The sequence below is a fragment of the Lycorma delicatula genome, chromosome 5, assembly GCF_047948215.1.
Source record: "Lycorma delicatula isolate Av1 chromosome 5, ASM4794821v1, whole genome shotgun sequence".
NCBI lineage: Eukaryota > Metazoa > Arthropoda > Insecta > Hemiptera > Fulgoridae > Lycorma > Lycorma delicatula.
In genome coordinates, this window is record NC_134459.1 from 159,225,718 (window position 1) to 159,244,569 (window position 18,852).

An 18,852-nucleotide genomic window follows, 5' to 3' on the forward strand; every position below is an offset into this window, starting at 1 on the left:
TCTTAAATCATTTATGATGAAATTCATCCTTCTAAGCTAAGGTTTTAGTCACATTTGATATAACTCTTGTAAACTCAGGAAGAACATACACACCGTTCCTTAATATTTCATTTATTACATTTCATCGGTTTAATTTACATGATGGTTTTTCGATAATATTACTCTGCGCAATTTTTGTTTGTTTATTGTCAAATTTCGTGGTTTGGGCTGTACATCGCTCAATATACTATCTCGATGTAATATCTTTACGTTTGAAATAAGTAAATTAACATATTATTAATATTCGTGCTTCGTGTAACCTGATTTTTTATGTAAACATGCGAGAGGGTCCGCTCGCTATTGCTTTGATTATATGTAATCAAAACTACTGTTTTAATTATTGTGTCGCTACTGTTTTAATTATGTATAATTAATTTTTTAACTATGTAGGGTTTTAAAAAAAAATATCCATTGTCGAAGAATTGTGGACAATTTTACGATCTGAAATTATTTTTGAGATTTAAAATTTTATTTCTTTCGAACGTAATTATTCTCACAAAATTACCACATAAAAGACTATTATTTCGTTGATGTAATCGGAAAATTAACATGATACGGATGTGTGGGGAGGTGTTAACTTAACATAATGGATTGATTCAAGACATAAAATAGAAAAAGCTGATCACACAGTTATAGGACTTTCCCGTCACACGGCTTTTTTCTGATTCACGGCTTACACATAAATACGAACACAATTTAATTAAAATATTTATCTTTTTATTTAAATATAATATTTTTTGTTTATTTAATTCAATGATTATAACTAAAGCGCGCGCGTGTGTACCGTATTTCATTCGCGCGGAGAATGAAATACAGTAAATACGGTTCATTTATTTAATTCTACCACTCACCTGTGACATCACAACATAGCAGGTGTAGCTGCAGGTGATTAAGCAGTCTTCCCAAAACAGTTTACGTGTTCTTCCCAAATCAGCTGATTTGAAATTCGAGAGTTCCAACGTTCAAGTCCTAGTAAAGTCAGTTATTTTTATACGGATTTGAATATTAGATCGTGGATACCGGTGTTCTTTGGTGGTTGGGTTTCAATTAACCACATATCTCAGGAATGGTCGAACTGAGACTACAAGACTACGCTTCATTTACACTCATACATATCATCCTCTGAAGTATTATCTGAACGGTAATTACTGGAGGCTAAACAGGAAAAAGAAAGCTGTACGTCAGTGTTACACTAATCTCTTTGTGCCGACAGGGTATTATTGACGTCGTATATCCACTTAGCTACTAGCTTATTTAAACTATGGGAATGCAAGCTTATATAAGGAATTGGGATGTAATATTGCAGAAATTATTATTTTTCAATTGTTAACAAATATGCCTAACAAAAATAAGGCCTTAATTAGGCGAAATCTCGCGATATTGAGGGTGACCTTGCTCTACAGCCTTACCCCTTTGACCTTTTAAGTTGAAAATTTAATGGCTTCAATGTCCCATATATAGAAGTTTGGTCAAAATCGGTCCTGTGGTTTTGGAGATATAAGGTGATTTAGGAGGCGACATCAAACATACACACTTATACGAACATACGGAAAATTTTCATCCGGTTTTTGGGTTCCTTACGTGTCAAAACGTAAAGATCCGGGAAAACCGCATATGCCCAAATTGGCGCGATTACAATATTTTCACTTATAAAGCTATAGCTATGCTATAGTGCTAGACGGGAAAATAAAGATAGTTCATGTAGGCATATGCTTTATCCTCCCCCCCCCCCCCATTGTTCGCTTTGTATTTAAAATTCATTTGTTCACAATTTATATTTTTCAATAAAAATTTTTACCCTGAGAAAAATTTGAGATATTATAATAACATTTGTTGTATGTTTACCCAACAATATCTTAAACAAAATAAATACATTTGAAAATTTTACCTCTGAAAATTCAAAAAATTGGCTATATAAGTATATCGCTACATACAATTAATTTTATTGAATAATACTTTATTGGATAAAATATTCATCTTTTACTTTGATCATAATGAACCTCATTTGTTCAAATCGTAAATAAATAGCTGAGATACCAGCGATAATTGTTAAAATGCATCGCAAAATTTCTGTGTGAAACAGGTATTAAATCGATTGCATCTGTGCAGTCTGAAAATACAAATAAATAAATTTCAATAAAAACTCCCCGGTCACCCTTCTGATGTTAGATTCTAATTTGGCGATCCGTAGATGTAATAAGCCTCACGTTTATATAATACACGAACAATAATTATAGTTGCCTACGGTACTCCAGTGTATAAATCTGTAGTAGATGTATCCGGAAACTTCCAGAATATTATATGAATCAAATCATGAAAGGATGTTATTTTTCTATAAAGTTTACACTTGCGTACGTGTAAGTCACTAAATTTATGTTTATGAAATGTTTAGAAACTAAATTACGTGTTATATGTTTTTTAATACATCTGTTAACCCCTAATTACAGGAAGTGAAATGACTTCCCGTTGCCTTCTTTACTCAATATCAGATGACTAATGTTTGGTTTGTCGATAAACTAAACGCATTAAAATTCGGGTTCCAGCATTGTAATGACACTTCCGCTCTAATCACAACAGGGAGTATTTGTATAGTGAATATTATTCAGGGTACTGTCCGAGAAAGTCGGCTGTTCCAGTCGGGTGTTGCACATACATCATAAACTGTAATAAGTATTTTAAAGCGAAAAGTAATAAACTACTTTTTGCAAAGAAATAATGCGTTATACAACAAGTAATAGGAATTATCTCTTAAGTATGAACTATAAATATGCTATTTATTTCATATTAAGTTTTATTAAAAACTTAATTATATAAACGGGCGTAGCTTGTAGTGTTTAAATCAGTAATTTTATAACAGTGTAAAGCAATTAAATTTTTTTTGTCTTTGGCCAGTTTCCTGTTTATTTCTGGCAAGTAGGCGAAAACTGGCAGTATTTTTACCTTGGTCGACTTTCCTGTTACCAAATTATAAAGTATGCTTAAATAACAATCTGAATATAAAATACATGAATGAATATTTTGCTGAAAATAAGTATATATATACTCGCGTATTTTTAACAATAATAATTTTTTTTGCAACGTTACATGAAAAAAAGAATGTGGTCCTTCAAAATTTTTCTTTTTGTAAAAACAAGATTACTTTAATTTAACGTTTCCTTGAGTTGGGAGATTTGTCGATAGATATCCCGTAATACGTACGAGTAGATCCATAATCTCTTAAAACCCTCTTCATGCCGTATACAGAAACAGCTTTTGCTTAACAAGCACTAATATTTTAAAAATTGTTAAGCTGAATTTCTCAAAAAGTAATTTGTATAGAATTTTTATGTAGAATACTTTATTTTTGCAGATTACTTTTTATTGTAGGTCACCATTTTTAAAATTTGAGCAAAAGGATTTTGTATTATATTATTCGTGCATATTATAATTACAATTAATTATTGTAAAAAAAGATTAAAATCGGTCTTTAAGAATTGATACAGTAGCTGGTAAAACACTCATCACAATGTCAATTAAATATTCCTCGCAGAATAACCAGGGAATTTTTTAATTTCTTTCCTTTTTTAATTTTTATTGTTAATTTTGAAAGAAAATCCTGTTTTTGATGATACTAAAATAATAAATATTTTTATTTCACTTAACTACAAATCTAAAAAGAGTAACAAAAACAAAAAATAAAATAAAATATTTGTCTGGGAAAGCGACTGAATTTTTTTGAAAAGTTTCGTCCCTTCTCATAACTTTGGTAACTAAGACAAAATGACTTTTATAACAAAGGTCTCGGTTTTATAATTTCCTCGTTTAGGTTTTGAAAAATTCATTATTTACTGCTAGACCTGCTACTGTTAGTCGAGATAAAATCGTTGCATTAATTTTATTAAAAAAAAAAAAGAGAAAGGATTTCGTTTTCACTGTCGCTTGACCTAACATATTAGAAAGGAAAGGGAAAGGTAATATAAATTAATTTTATTACTTAATTTCTAAATTTTTTTAATCAGTTTTCCTTTTCTAGTTTTGAAATTTTTGTTTTTTTCGTTAAATTAATTAATTTTTTATTTATGTCACATCAACAATTAGTCATTAATGACTTATCAGTTGAATGTAAACAGTACCGGTAAACGTGTAGTCTTGGACAAACTAAAATACCATTCCTGTGAGATGAGTGATTAATCCCAACTGTCAAAGTACACCGGTATCCACGATCTAGTATTCAAATCCATATAAAAGCAACTTTATTAGGAGAACTATGTACTTCGAAATCAGCTGATTTTGAGTTTATAATAACCCAAAAACTATTTTAATTTACGGTACAGAAAAAGGAACTTACTTAATCCAATAAATAAACATCACGACCGTGTAACAGGAAAACTCTTATATTATTTCTATTTTCTTTTTTTTTATTCAACAGTTGTAGAATACGACAGATCTCTTTTATTGTTTATTTTCTATTCCAAATGTGCACTTTGTAATTTGTTCAAATTGTCAGCAATAAGGTCCCGGGTTCGAATCCCGGTCAAGCACGGTATTTTCACACGCTACAAAATTGCCATTTCATCTCATCCTCTGAAGCAATAACGGTGGTCCCGGAGGCTAAAAAGAAAAAAAAAACAATAAGCGACCGCCAAGGTCCAATGAGAAGAGGATAATTATTTGTGACATGTAAATTAGGTGTAGTCTTGTACAAATTCTGATCGACCATTCCTGAAATCTGTTTCCTAATCGAACCCCAAACATCAAAGTATACACCGGTATCCACTGTTTAGTATTCAAATCTGTACAAAAGTAACTTTTTACTTTTCTATATATTAAAACTTTTCTGAATACATAAAATCTGCGACTTCGAAATTTAGTTATTAAACAGCTGATTTGAGACGATTTTTCAAAATAAAATAATATTTATATAAAATGGACAGGTCACCCAATCTTTTTTAATAAAATTAAAAAAAAGTTCAAAGAATAAAAATTTAACACAGAAAATAATTCTGAAATTAGTAAAATTCGGTTTGTCTCGTTAGTTAAATAGTTAAATGCTTGCTCACAAACGCTTTACTGGAAAAAAAAATTTGAAAAAATTTTTTTACGGTTAGTTTAGGATTGAAATAACAGTATTATCTGGATAGCATTTTATAATAATTTCAGATAACAGGCCTGTTTTATTTGAATGCTTTTATTTTAAAACCACTTAATAAAATTATACTTTTTATATATTTTTCTTTTAATTTTGAATTTTTGAAGTCGGCGCCAAATTAATAATTAATAATTTTAATTTTTCAAAAAGTTGAAATTCAAAATGAATAATGAAGAAGATTTTTTCTTACTTTTTAATGCTCAAGTCTGCTATATTAATTTTTTTTAATAATGCAATATACCTATTTATATATAACTTTTAAAAAAAATATATTTTTTAATTAGTTTTCCTTTTTCTCGTTTTGAAATTTTTGTTTAAATTATTTTAATTTTGATACAGAAGAAAAGAACTTATACAAATACTAATTAGTCTTAAAAATATCAAGACGTGTAACAGGAAAGCTCGTGTATTATTTCTATTTTTTTTTTTAACCGTTACATAATCAAAACAGAGACATAGTCGTAGAGTAAAGTAGAACACCTCAATGTACTAGTATACGCAAGCACTAATAATAATGGAACTCAAAGCAGTCTTTATAATGAAAGATTTTCGATAGATGAAATGAAGTATTAATAATTTCAATTCATTTTAAATTTTAGTAAATTGTATGTTTATTATTATAATAATCTTTTAAAATATAATTATTATTATTAATCATTATTTTAATTTAGAGAAAGTTATTAATTTTTCCCCGTTTAATTACATTTTTTCTATCAAAAGGTTTTATAATAGAATCAAGCAATTCAAAATAAAGTTTGTAGAATACTGGTTTTAGTTATTTCACTTTTTTTAAATTTATTATGACCAGGTAGATAACAAAAAAACAATGTGTCATTGATAAACATTTTCTTTGTTACAGACATTGTTTTGTTTGTTATCTACCTGGTCATAATAAATAAAAAAAGTGAAATAACTAAAACCAGTATTCTACAAACTTTATTTTGAATTGCTTGATTCTACTATAAAACCTTTTGATAGAAAAAATGTAATTAAACGGGGAAAAATTAATAACTTTTTCTGAATTAAAATAATGATAAATAATAATAATAATTATATTTAAAAATATTATTATAATAATAAAAACACAATTTACTAAAATTTAAAATGAATTGAAATTATTAATACTTCATTTCATATAATGAAAATCTTTCACTATAAAGACTGCTTTGAGTTCCATTATTATTAGTGCTTGCTATTTACAAACATTTTCCTTAAACATAAATAGAACAACTTCGTTATAATTTATTTAAACTTTTTGTGAAAAAAATTTGTTTTTCATATAAAAAAAATAATTTTTAATGCTTTTATTTTATGTTGGCTATATCTATGTATGTTTTTACCTATGTATGTTTTATTTATCTATGTTTTTCAATAATAAGCAATTTATAAATAGATTAATTCTATTAATTAAAATGATGGTTAGAAACATCTTTATTTAATAAATTTCAGTTGAGGTTAAGATTGAAATTAGGTTAATTCATCGAATAAGGTTTGTTAAGATCGATTCAGTTGTTCTTGCACAATATTAGAACAGATAGAAATCAAGATGAGCTATTTATTTTAATTTTTGAACGAAATGTAGTGATTTCAATAAAAACTTTTAATTGATGTAGGCAGATGAGTATTTAAACTTTATTGGCAACAGATCGTGACAGAATTACAATATTTTCTTTTTATAATGATGGTTATTAGATTAACAATAAAACATGATTAATCTTCAGTAAAAACTGAATTTAAGACGATCAGCTGGTTTAGAAGCCAGAATGGAGACTACTACTTCAACTTGCTGACATATTATTAAAGTGTATTATTTTTTGAAATTAATATTTATTAAGGCACAATATCTGATTAAAATCTCCTTGTAATAATTAGTTTCATTCATTGAACAGAATCATGAGATATTAAATGCTTAAAAATAGTGAATAATTCATTTTCAAATTGCAGGGAAATGGTTTTTCCAGAAGACTTTTTGGAGTTAATTAAACAGTTTGTCTTCTCTTCACAGCCATCTTTAAAAAGTTAGGAAATTCCTTTACGTGCGTAGTTAAATAATGACTACTCAATTAAGCTTATAAATAACATTCTAATAAAAAAAATATATCAAACAAATTAATCTACCTAGTAACAGAGAATACAAAACTATAATATCAAATAATTCCTATATGATTGCCAACGTTTTCAGTAAAAATTATTTTACTGTGCCATTTTCAAAACTATGAACAAAATGTAATAGATCATGGTGCATTAATCAAAATACACTGGCAAATATAGAACCGAAAGGTGTCCAGATTATACTTTAATAATAATGAAAAATACTCATCGGATCAACCAGACGTTTATTCAATCATAAATACAAAGCACTCCTACAGGCACTATACATAGCAACAGATTTCAAATCATCTCATAGAAACAAGACACATATACAATAACATTAATCAAAACATTTAATGTGTATTCGTAGTGCATAAAACTCAAGATCATGATGCAACTGGAAAAAATTAAATAAAAAAAACACTAAATTTGTTTTAAAAAAAGTATATTAAACAAATATTTACTAATATAAATAGCGTTAAATTACACACTAATGACATTTTGCAATTTATAAGAGTGGTGCCAATAACAACAGTCACAAATAACTCAACTGATGAAGGAGCACTGTAATTACCTCTAGTTTAAAATGTAATTTTAAATGGGGATATAATTTAAAGTAATTAAGTTAAAAAAAAAAGTGGATAAAAAAAGTTGAATTTTTACTTTAAATTAGTAATTGATTGTAATATTCATGTTAACTTGTATGGGTTTTTTTTGTAATTAGGAGTAGATTTATTGTGTTAAAATGTGTCACACATATTTCACAATTATTTTCTATTAACTTTTTAATTAACCTGCCTGGTGATCAAAAAGTCATTGATTTGAAACTTATTACTGGTAGAACATCAACCAAGTACTTTCTCCGTTTATTTTATTAATTTTAAAAATTAATTTTATTGAGTATAGCATAATTAATTATGTAAAGATTATCTATGGGTTTTACAAAATTTTACAGTAAACTAGGCATACTTTGGAGAGCTATGAATGCAGAAATAGAGATAGATTTTCCCAGAATCAAAATTGTGATATAATCATTAAATTGCTTCATCAATTGTTTTTAATTTATTGACTTCAAGAATTCTATAGTTTACTAAAATGTAACAGTGTTATATTTTTTCATGAGATAAGAAATAAGATATAAATTTGTTGCTTTAGACTATCTATTCTAGTCTTTCTTATGGCTGTGATGTTAAAATTCACTTTAGGTACAAGATGTAATAGTCAAAGTTTCCTTGTTTTAGATTAATGATGTCCACTGTGCAACCATTCCCTGCACTGTATAAAAAGATTGTTAATTGTAGGCCTAAATATCATCTTCTCTTTAGTGGGCTTTGTCATACTAATATACAATAATATATTCACATCATTAAAGAAGGCCATGCTAATTAGTATTTACCTCCTATTCATTGTATTTAACAGGTTGTAAATCATATTTCAACCCTTCTCATCACCAATTGAATTTTGTTTGTAATAATTAATTCTTGTTTAAATCACATTATCTTTAGTAATACATATACTCAAGTCATGGCAGAACTATACATATGTACTGCAGAATCTTATTTTCTTCTAAGTTTAGTTAAGATAACTTTCCTTGTTGTTTATCTATTTCTGTAACATTAAATTATGAAAATAGACAAATTATTTTATAAAAAATAGATTTCAATTCATTTAATCTTTTTCTATGTTTTGTTTGCAGTTGACACAGGTAAATAAAAGGTGGCAAAAGTATAATAGTGATCGTCAGATTTATGTCCAAAAGCTGTTAAATACCATACAAGATCAACAGGAGCAATTAAATAAAATGGGTGAACAGAGAGCATTTCCTAGTTCTGAGGTTGGTAACTTTTTTCTTTTGACTTATTTATGATAATCAGTTTCTAACAATGGTTATGACAGAAATGTTTAAACTTAATCTAGAACATGGAGGGAAAGAAGTTCAATTTTAATTCTTGGTAAATAAGACTTCAACTGATTTGTGTATCTTTATTATTACAGACCAATCTAAAGGAGCAGTAAGTAGGTTAATTGGAATTCAAGAAAATTCTACTTGGATAAAGATTTTATTCCTGAAATGTTTTTGTTAACGATTTGTGCATTTAAATGTAAAAAAAAAAAGACTAGAATGTTTAAAAAATCAAAGCCATTTATTTTTTATAAGCTTCTAAGTCCAGTCTTAATGAGGGGATCATTATTTTGAAAATTATTCATTTCCGAGATAAATTGGTTCTCTTATATCTTTATGATTTCAATTTTCAGTGAAATAAAATATTATAATCGTATCATATGGATAAAATCCATTGTAAATTACACAACTTTAATCTTTCTATTTAAATTGTATTGGAATAATTGAGCTGTTAGAATATTAAGAGCAAGAGGTACAATAATACACCAAATTTTCTAATTTTTGCAATTTAATTAAAATTTAATATTAATGGTATACACCATTAATAATATTAAAGGTAAATTTTTAATATTATGAAGTATTAATATGATTATGAACTGGGTATAAATGCATTGTTAATTATAGCTTTACATATGAAACAAGTAGTAATAGTAATTTTTATTTTAAATTGTAACCATGATGAACATCAAACATCTGAATGGGTTGTGAAATACTCTTTTTAAAGAGGAAATTTTAGTTTGTGTGCAAATATATCATAATTTTTTATGTATCTACCCATTTCCCATATCGTTGATTTATTCATCCCCATGTTCTATGGATTTTGGCTAGATACTCACTGGATTTATGTAAACAGTTTGGGGTCCTGTAAAATTACTTCATTCCTGGTATTTTTACAGTTTGTTCTGGGCAGCTTTCTGTATGGAACTGTCCGATGGCTTGTGTTTAAACCTATATATTTTTTAAATTTTTAACCTCTGGGGCCTCTGTTAGGTATTGCTACAGAGGATGAGATGAATGACAAGGAGCATGTGAAAATCCCATGGCTGACCGGGATTTGACCCGGGACCTATCTGTGTTCAAATAACCTAACTTGAGCCATCAAGCTGTCGTCCTACACATTCGCACTTTTAGAAACCTATTTTAACAACATAAAATGTTGAAAAATGAAATCATTCCAGACCTTGACTGGAATTAACCTGACACTGGTTTATCTAAAAACCAACTTAGTGTTGTCTAGCTTTCTAATTCATATCTTTCTTATTTAAATCCTATTCTGGCCACTTCAGATTTGTATTTGACAGACATTATGGTAAATATTTTTCCATCGTAATCAATTATCTTTGCTAAAAATTTTCAGTGATAACAGATGTTCACCATTTTACCTCCTATTCATTGTATTTAACAGGTTGTAAATTATATTTCAACTCTTCTCATGACCATATATCTAATGTGTTTAGGGACTATCAGTCAATCAACAAAGTTTTCTGACCTGTAAATATTTATTGATTTAGGTAAGAATGTGAGTAATATTTCAATTTCTAATTTGGTTAGTGTTCTTAGTTATAAATTGGAATTAATGTTGTTATTCATGTATGAATACTTAAGTTTTAATAATTTGTTTCATACATATAATTTTCCTCCTTAATTTACATTTCATTGTTTCTTTATTTCTGTTTATTATGTAACACTTATATATATATATTTTTTTTTTACAGGTACCAGCAGGAAATTCAAAAACAAGTAGCAATATTAAAAGCACTTCTTTTGAAAATGAAATTTCACGGTTTCAAGAAGCTGAACGAAGATTAAAAGAAAAAATTGAAGTTTTAGAATTTCAAGTTAAAGCCAATCGTGATGATTGGGAGGCAGAACATAATGAGAAAAAACAAGCAGTGAAAGAAAAGGAAATTTTAGAAGAGAAACTGAATTCATTGAGAGATGAATTGTTGGAACTTAAGGTAATTTACACTTTTTTCTCTTTTTTGAAAAGTAAAAATATTATTATTAAATTAAATCATATTTTTGTTCATTGATACACATTTATTGTGATCGCAATAAGTTTTACTTATTTACTTTTTAGTTTTTCATTATCTTTTAATATGTAATTCAAAGAAGGAAAGAACTGCTCAACTTTTAATGAACCTTTTAAAGAACTGCATAAATGTAAAAAATTATTCAGCTCTTTAACATCAGATTTGTTATCATTATTCAGTATACAGTCAGATAATATTTGTGAGGTGTATCGTGCCAAAGTGTTATAGGGTTGAACCTAATACATTTTCTTCTTAAAACTGTATCACCTGATATTAATGACAAAAAGTAAAAGATTATTACAACTCTTGTATTATTAATGTATCCTTTTAGTGATTAATTATATTAATAGTTTATCAGGAACTCGATCTTAGAAATAGTTTTTAAACATTGTAATGTTGCAAATTTGAGTACTACTGAGATGTAAATCAGGCTTTGTCTTACACATGCACTTTCTTTTTATATAATCTCTATTACAAAGTGGACTTAACTATTATAATGTTACTTGAGTAGCTTTGTTAGTTGTTTATTCATATAGACTTCAAGGTTTAAGTTAATTACAATAAAAGCAAACAAAACAGGGCAAAGAGCATTAAACAACTTTTGAAATTAGGTAATAATACTTGAATGACCAAAAGAATTAAGCCAATTACATATCTTTTAATAAGTAAACATATTCTTCTAAACCAGAGAACTTGCACCCTTGCACATACTATAAATTTTAATTAAATAGATATATTTTAGTAATAGATATAACATACTTAAACTTAAATCTGATGGTTTTATAAAATTTTGAGAGTAGCATAAAATTGAAAAAAAATTAATCTTTGTTTTGTATGTCTAGTGTGGATTAAAAACAAAAAATGTTTTGTTTTTAAAAACAAAACACTCATAACAACTAAACCTGGATGTATAATATCCATACCTGGATATATAATATGGATAACAGATGGTCCACCAAACTAGTTTTAGGAATCTGCCACAATTTCTATCAATCCATCTAATTTTCTACATTCCTGCTATACCCCATAGCAAAAAGCTCAGTTATTTTTCTTTCTGTTTATCCTATTGATCATGTTTCAAGAATTTTTTTGCAGTATAATTAGAAACTGTAAATATTGTAAACTAAGTAAGTAGAGACAAGTGGGGCTTTTAATGGATGAAAGATATTCATTGAAAGTAGATTTGAGATTAGAAAGAATAATGGAAATACTATCTTCAAGAAGTAATTTATAGATTAATGACAACTTGAATCTTTATTTGATATAAATTATTTATTCTTGTTTCAGCAATCAATTGTAGAGAAAAGGTTACCTAAAGAATTTACATCGATCTGTCAGACATGTCAAGCAAAGTTTCAAGTAAATGGTAACCATTTAATTAATGATTATCCTGGTCATTCTAAACTTTACCGCACTGCTGTTCATCTACCTTGTTCTGTGAGTATTTAAGTCACCTTCTTTTAATTATAATATGGAAATTTTAGTAAATATTATTAACTGTACTGATTTTTTTCACAAACAAAATTGTTATTTTAGAATATCAAAACATGTACATTGCTAGTTTCATAAATGCTACTGAATAGCATGTATTAAATTTTATTGTTTTCAAGATAACATTTTTGGGTTTATTTTTTCCACGATCAAACTAACTGCACAGAGTTGCATTAATATAATGTACAAAATCATGATAGCTAGGAATATAGATAATAAGGAATTAAATAGTAAGATAAGAGAACATGATTTACCAGAGGAACAAAATTCTACAACCTGTTGTTGTTTAAGAAGTAAAATGACAAAAGACAGTCAAAAGTAAGGTAGAAATTAAAAGCATAGAGAATCTCGTGCTGAAAAGAAGTCTGTTTGTAATAAATATAGAGCTAAGAATGAAAAAAATATTGGCCAAAAGAGAGTGGTTCTGCTTAAAGCAGAAAAGAAAAAAGGAAATATGGTATTACTAGAGATAGTTGAAATTTTGCTAGGTTTGTAAAATACAAATGAGGAGGTGTTAAGAATTACAGGAGAGGAGTAAAAACTGTAGAGAAAAACAGTGATTGGGATTAATAAAACATATAACATTACTTCTACACCCTATGTACTTGGTTATCTAATTAGTGTATATAATATAATTAGCGAGATTATTAGCATATGTAACACAACACAAAGACTGGAGAAAAAACATCAAACTAGTTAAAATGACTGATGATTCCAGATGTAAATACTTTATAATATTAAACATTCTTTTTCTTTTTCTTACTAATTTGTCTTAATTTTTATGTTTAGAGTCGTAATGAGAGACCATTACCGAGGAATGAAGATGATTTGGAAAATGGTGATCTTGTTGTGGATGGAGATAATGAAAATGGACGTCATAATGGCCATTGTATTGAAGAAAAATTACAAAATTCAGATCTGATGGACAATAATAATAAAAAGACTGAAAATAATAGTAGTAGTAGTCTATGTTCTTTTAAAAGTAATTTGGATAGTGAAGCAAAAACTGTTACCAATATTTGGAATATAGGACATTCAGCTTCAGCCTCGGATAGTAGTGTTAAAAAAGATATAGGTGCGTCTTATTCTCGTGCATCAACTATTCCGCTTGTTGGTAGTCCTGTTTGTTTACATAATGAAACTGTACCCCCATCGAATACATCAAGCACGTCAAGTTTAGCTTTAACAACAGGCTCTTTAAAAGAAGAACCTGTTAAATATGAATTTACAACTAATGGTGGAGCAACTGTAACTTCATTTATGCAAATTCCTATCGTTAAATCATCTTCTGCACCCGATAGTAAACCAGAAAGTACAATGAAATCTTTCAAAACATCATTAGATTCATTTAATATGTCGTCGTCTTCTTCTGCACCAGTTGCATTGATCAGTACTGCTGAAGATTCATATGATTCAAAAAAGTATGAAAATCATGTAGATGAAGGCATTGAAACGTTGACAAGAGAAGATGTTATTTGTCTAAGTTGCGGTTCAGTATTCCCACCAAAAATGCATATTATGTTCCTTGATCACTTTGAGTCCTGCCAAAGAATTAACTTATAATTAAAAATAAAGGTTAATAATACAATACAACTCAAGATAAAACTGTACTATCAAAAAATTGTCTATTCTTAAGGAGATTATAACTCGCTGTTTTATTATTTATTTGTTTTATTTATTGAAAAAATATTGTAACGGTACTGTTTTATTAGCTTAGTTTTATTTTGAATATTTATCTTTTTATTTATTATAATGATAAAGTAAAATAAAAAGTTTGTTGTATATAATTTTTTATATTTTTTTTTTATTTATCTTTCATCAATCAGCAAAACAAAATTTGTTTAAACTTTTTTTAAGAAATTAACATAATTTGATTTTTTAAATATATGGAATTTTGCTTCCAGAATACACATTTGGAATTATATTATCCAGCTCCTCAATCCGAGAGGTTTTAGGTGACAATGCTGTTAACAGCATCATCTCGAAAGGATTGCACTATACAATGATTGAAATATAGATGTAAATTTTATTTTTACTGCTATATTGTTGACATCATACTCTTACAAAAGCAAAATGAAACAATGTCTTTCATATACTTTTCATTCTCTTATTGTTCACTGAAGAATATAAATTCAAACATTATTGGAATTCTTTCACTATAAAAGTTGAAACAAGCGAACTCAACAAATTTAAAAACCCAACACGACTGATTCAAATTATTTACAGTAGATATAACCATCTCATACAGTACAAACCAGTATTTTTTTTTTTAAATTGCATCACCTAATATAAAAATCACAGTCAACTTAAAACCACATCAAAAAACTTAGTACAATACAACTTAATTAATGTACATTAATTGCTACTCTCACACACAATTTATAAATATAGAAAATAACAAAGTAAACAAAATAGCACTAATATAAACAACCAATGGTCACAAATTTGAGATTTTTAAGAAAGGTAACTGCAACGAAGCTATATATAAACAAAATCATAGAACAAAATAAGCACTGATAACATAGCTAGGAATATGCAGATTATGCTGCAATTACTACAAATTACATTGGCTAACTGGAAACACATTCTCTCACAAACTCAAAGATCTACAATCACTTCAGTAACTGATTACAATGCAAACCATATCATACAAGAAACAGGGCATACATATTAAGATAATAACCATAATATTAAAATTTAACATAAACACATCAAATTTACAATCCCTAAATGCTTTGAGCAATATTAACACATTAATCGTTACAGAAATGCAATGAAAAGTATTGAATAAACTAAACAAAGTATACTCAAAATCATTTTGTCCTAATTACCTGACTGGTGTCATTTACAACAATGTATTCGTAATATACTAACAAAAGAGCTGTATAGTACCAAAAATCTGGAAAACACAATCCCATGTATTTAGAAAGTAGTTTCTATTAGTTTTTAATTTTATTACTTTTTATGTCTGTCTGTTAAGATTAGTTCCTTTTTTATTTAAAAAATACTTTTTTCTTAAAATCAAAAATTATCCTGTAATTTTAAAACTAAAATAATTTCTTTGTAATGTATCAGAATTTCAAAAAATTAATGTTAGTAAAATTACTGTATTACTTCAAATTTGTAATGCCATTAATGAATTTAAACTTCTTTATATTCTAATAATTTTTTTTAATTTCGGTGAAAAATATAAGAAATAATATTAAATTGCATTCAAGCATGTCGTTTTTTAAATTATTATTATTATACATTCTTTAATTGTGCCAACCATTTATAGCAAATCACTAGCAGTTTCCTTCAATATTATTTTTTAAATCTTTTGTTCCTGTTATTCACTATTGCTAATATTCATATAATCTTCATTTATTGTCACAGTCATTCCACTAAAGATTGTGCATGATAAAATCCTCCACGTTTAATGATGCACATTAAAAATGTTACTAGTTACACAATTACATGCATAAATATTTCAGTTCACAATTAACTATTTGTTTAAATGTAAACAATTCCTTGACAAGTTATCATGAACACATATTTGCAATTTTGAGATTTTCTAAGTGATATTAACTCGTATGGGAATTATACAGTGGCAGAAGCCTAGTCAAAGGGCTTAATTATTTAGCTCCAAACATTTCATTTTTACCTTATAATATTAGATTTTAAAAACTATAATCATTTTTTGTTGTAGGCTTATCTAGAAATTATTCAGCCTGTCTTAAAGTACTGTCCACCTCTTCCAGCAGCCATCCCTCATATGCAAATTAAAAATATATCTTTCATGTTTGCAAGCAACTCCATTTATCTTTAATGTCGTCTGTTCTGTTGAATCTTCCACATTTAATTACAGATTTCAGTTTTAAGAATAGCAATTTTCTTACTTCATTTTTTCACTTAACTCATGAATTAGAAATGCTGCATACGTGTCCACTGTCATTATGCAGTAGCAATAACTTGCATTCTACAGCTCAGGTTTTTCCTCCAGATATTTTACAGTTAAGAGCAATGAAAAGTTCAAGAAGGTATTGAGAATACTATGGAATGGAGTGTTCAAATTCATCAGCATGAATTTGATAACTGGGATATTCATTTTGTCAACCAATTCATATGCATAATTTAACAACTATAGACTGCATTTTGTGTTTTCTACAAAGACTTAATGGTACAGAAGAAATTCTATACACTAGTGTATCTTCTCAAATGTTCAGTTAGTGAAAAGATTCACAATTTTCACTTTGACTACAGAATCATACTTAAAAGGCATAACTGTACTGAATTTAAAATACTGTCAATTAATTCCTGACCAGTTTTAGAATATTAAACTATACATAGAACTGTGTACAACTGAGGCAATCATTTCCACAGGCTTTTAAGGATGCGATAAGGATTTTCACAAAAATTTGTTGCTTATATGCTGTTTTTAATTAGCAATCACAAAAACACAGACAGTACAAGAAGATATTTGTCAAGGGTACTGTTGCAAAAGATGACAAGCACAAGTGTGAAATTTTGTATGTGAAAAATATATTAGATTAATTAAATATATTAATTATTATTTAATGCAGTTTTTCTTTGTTTTAAATCCTAATTTTTCTGATCATATGAGAGGATTCAATAGGACATGATGATAAAATGAAACATAATGGTCACATCAGTTTATCTGATGTAACTTGACAGTTTCGTGAGGGATCTGGCTGGTGCAACAAAATAATTTTGGCCTTACAAATAACAAATTTTAAACATTTTTATTTATCAAACTATTCTTTGTTCAAAATGTTACAAATTTTAGTACTTTTTTTTAATTGCATAATGTATATAATAATAATCTTAAACTTGAAGCTTTACAGTAATTTAACTTTTTTTTTTTTAAATAATGCTAAAGGTAATTTTCTTAACAGCTGTAAAAATATTTTTGAATGTATTGTGCTGTAAATTTTCAAATTGATAATAATTTAGATGGAAAATGCTAGTCTCATTTTATAATTTCTTTTTCCATTTAACCGAATTATATTTCATTACTGAATAGCTTTAATAAATTATTATTTTTTAAATAAAAATAAAATGTAAAAAGAGAAATACATTATGAATTTCCTACTATTTTTAATTATTTAAAAATCAGTATTAGTAGAAGCTAATTCATATGTCTCATATGAATATAATGTAATAATTGTAACTAATGTCTTTATAACTACAATTCATATGAAACTTTAGCAATTCAGTCTTTTTATTTTATTTATTTTTATTAATATACTGTAAAGGTATTCTATTCTATCTGATATTATTTGTATTATGATAAAATCTGTTAAAATAATTTAGTTTTATAAAATTTTTTTTATGTGTTAAATGATAAAAATAAATGTATAAACAATCAGAGATTACACTGCTAAATGGAACCAAAATAAATTATGTTTTTATTATAAATAATTTGTACATGTTTTATTTTTTTACTTGTATTTGAATGTTTTTAAACAAGGTTTATTTTTTAACACCTTTGATTACAGACTGGTATAACCTGTTGCCAAATGCTGTGCTTAATGCCAGCAAGTGCGACGCTAGCCAATAGATATCAAGAGAACTTGCAGGCCACTACACATGTGTTCCTTCCACCAAGCCGGCTGACTGTGCAAGCAATGGTCTCACTACATGCAGGTGGCTTTATAAGCAACACTATGGCAATGAGAGAGCATTTGATTGCAGACCAGAAGTATATGGAAGAAGCTCCCTGGCTGGCTCACAGGCCTTGCAGCCACTGGGGCCCTGCCCTTGAGGGGAAGCTAGGTCTGATTCCAGTGGATGAGCTGCAACTCCTTAACTACAGCCAACATATCTGGAAATTAGCGACTGGACTCAACAGCCCTTTTTAGGGCTACCTCATTACACATACAAACAGTGCTTTTCAGGGCCACCACTACAAAAACCCAAAACAACTCAGGGCTACCACAAGTTTCTATTGTATCATATGCCGAGACCAGCAAGGGTCTTGTTGTGGTAGCTGATAACAAGGAGACTGTCCGAGTCATCACGGAGTCTCCCGTGGTCAAGAAGCTTGAGGTCAAGGTAGACCCCAAGCGACTGAGGAGGCCCAGAGTCATTGTTTATGACATTGAGCGTAGCCTGCCGGACGAGGAGGTTCTGTCTCTCATTCGAGAGCAGAATACCGAATTGGACGA

General features: G+C 28.0%; 1 protein-coding gene across 6 annotated transcripts in view; it reads left to right on the forward strand.

Moving 5' to 3' along the window:
- Positions 1 to 18,106, forward strand: part of LOC142325538 (uncharacterized) — a 344,160-nt gene extending 326,054 nt beyond the window's left edge. For all 6 annotated transcript variants that reach the window (XM_075367410.1, XM_075367414.1, XM_075367408.1 and 3 more), the window contains 4 exons: positions 8,955 to 9,092; positions 10,877 to 11,119; positions 12,482 to 12,631; positions 13,475 to 18,106. In XM_075367410.1, coding sequence (XP_075223525.1) covers positions 8,955 to 9,092; positions 10,877 to 11,119; positions 12,482 to 12,631; positions 13,475 to 14,248 — 1,305 coding nt within the window. In that variant the 3' untranslated portion in view covers positions 14,249 to 18,106. The remainder of the gene's footprint in view (positions 1 to 8,954; positions 9,093 to 10,876; positions 11,120 to 12,481; positions 12,632 to 13,474) is intronic.
- Positions 18,107 to 18,852: the final 746 nt, after the last annotated feature.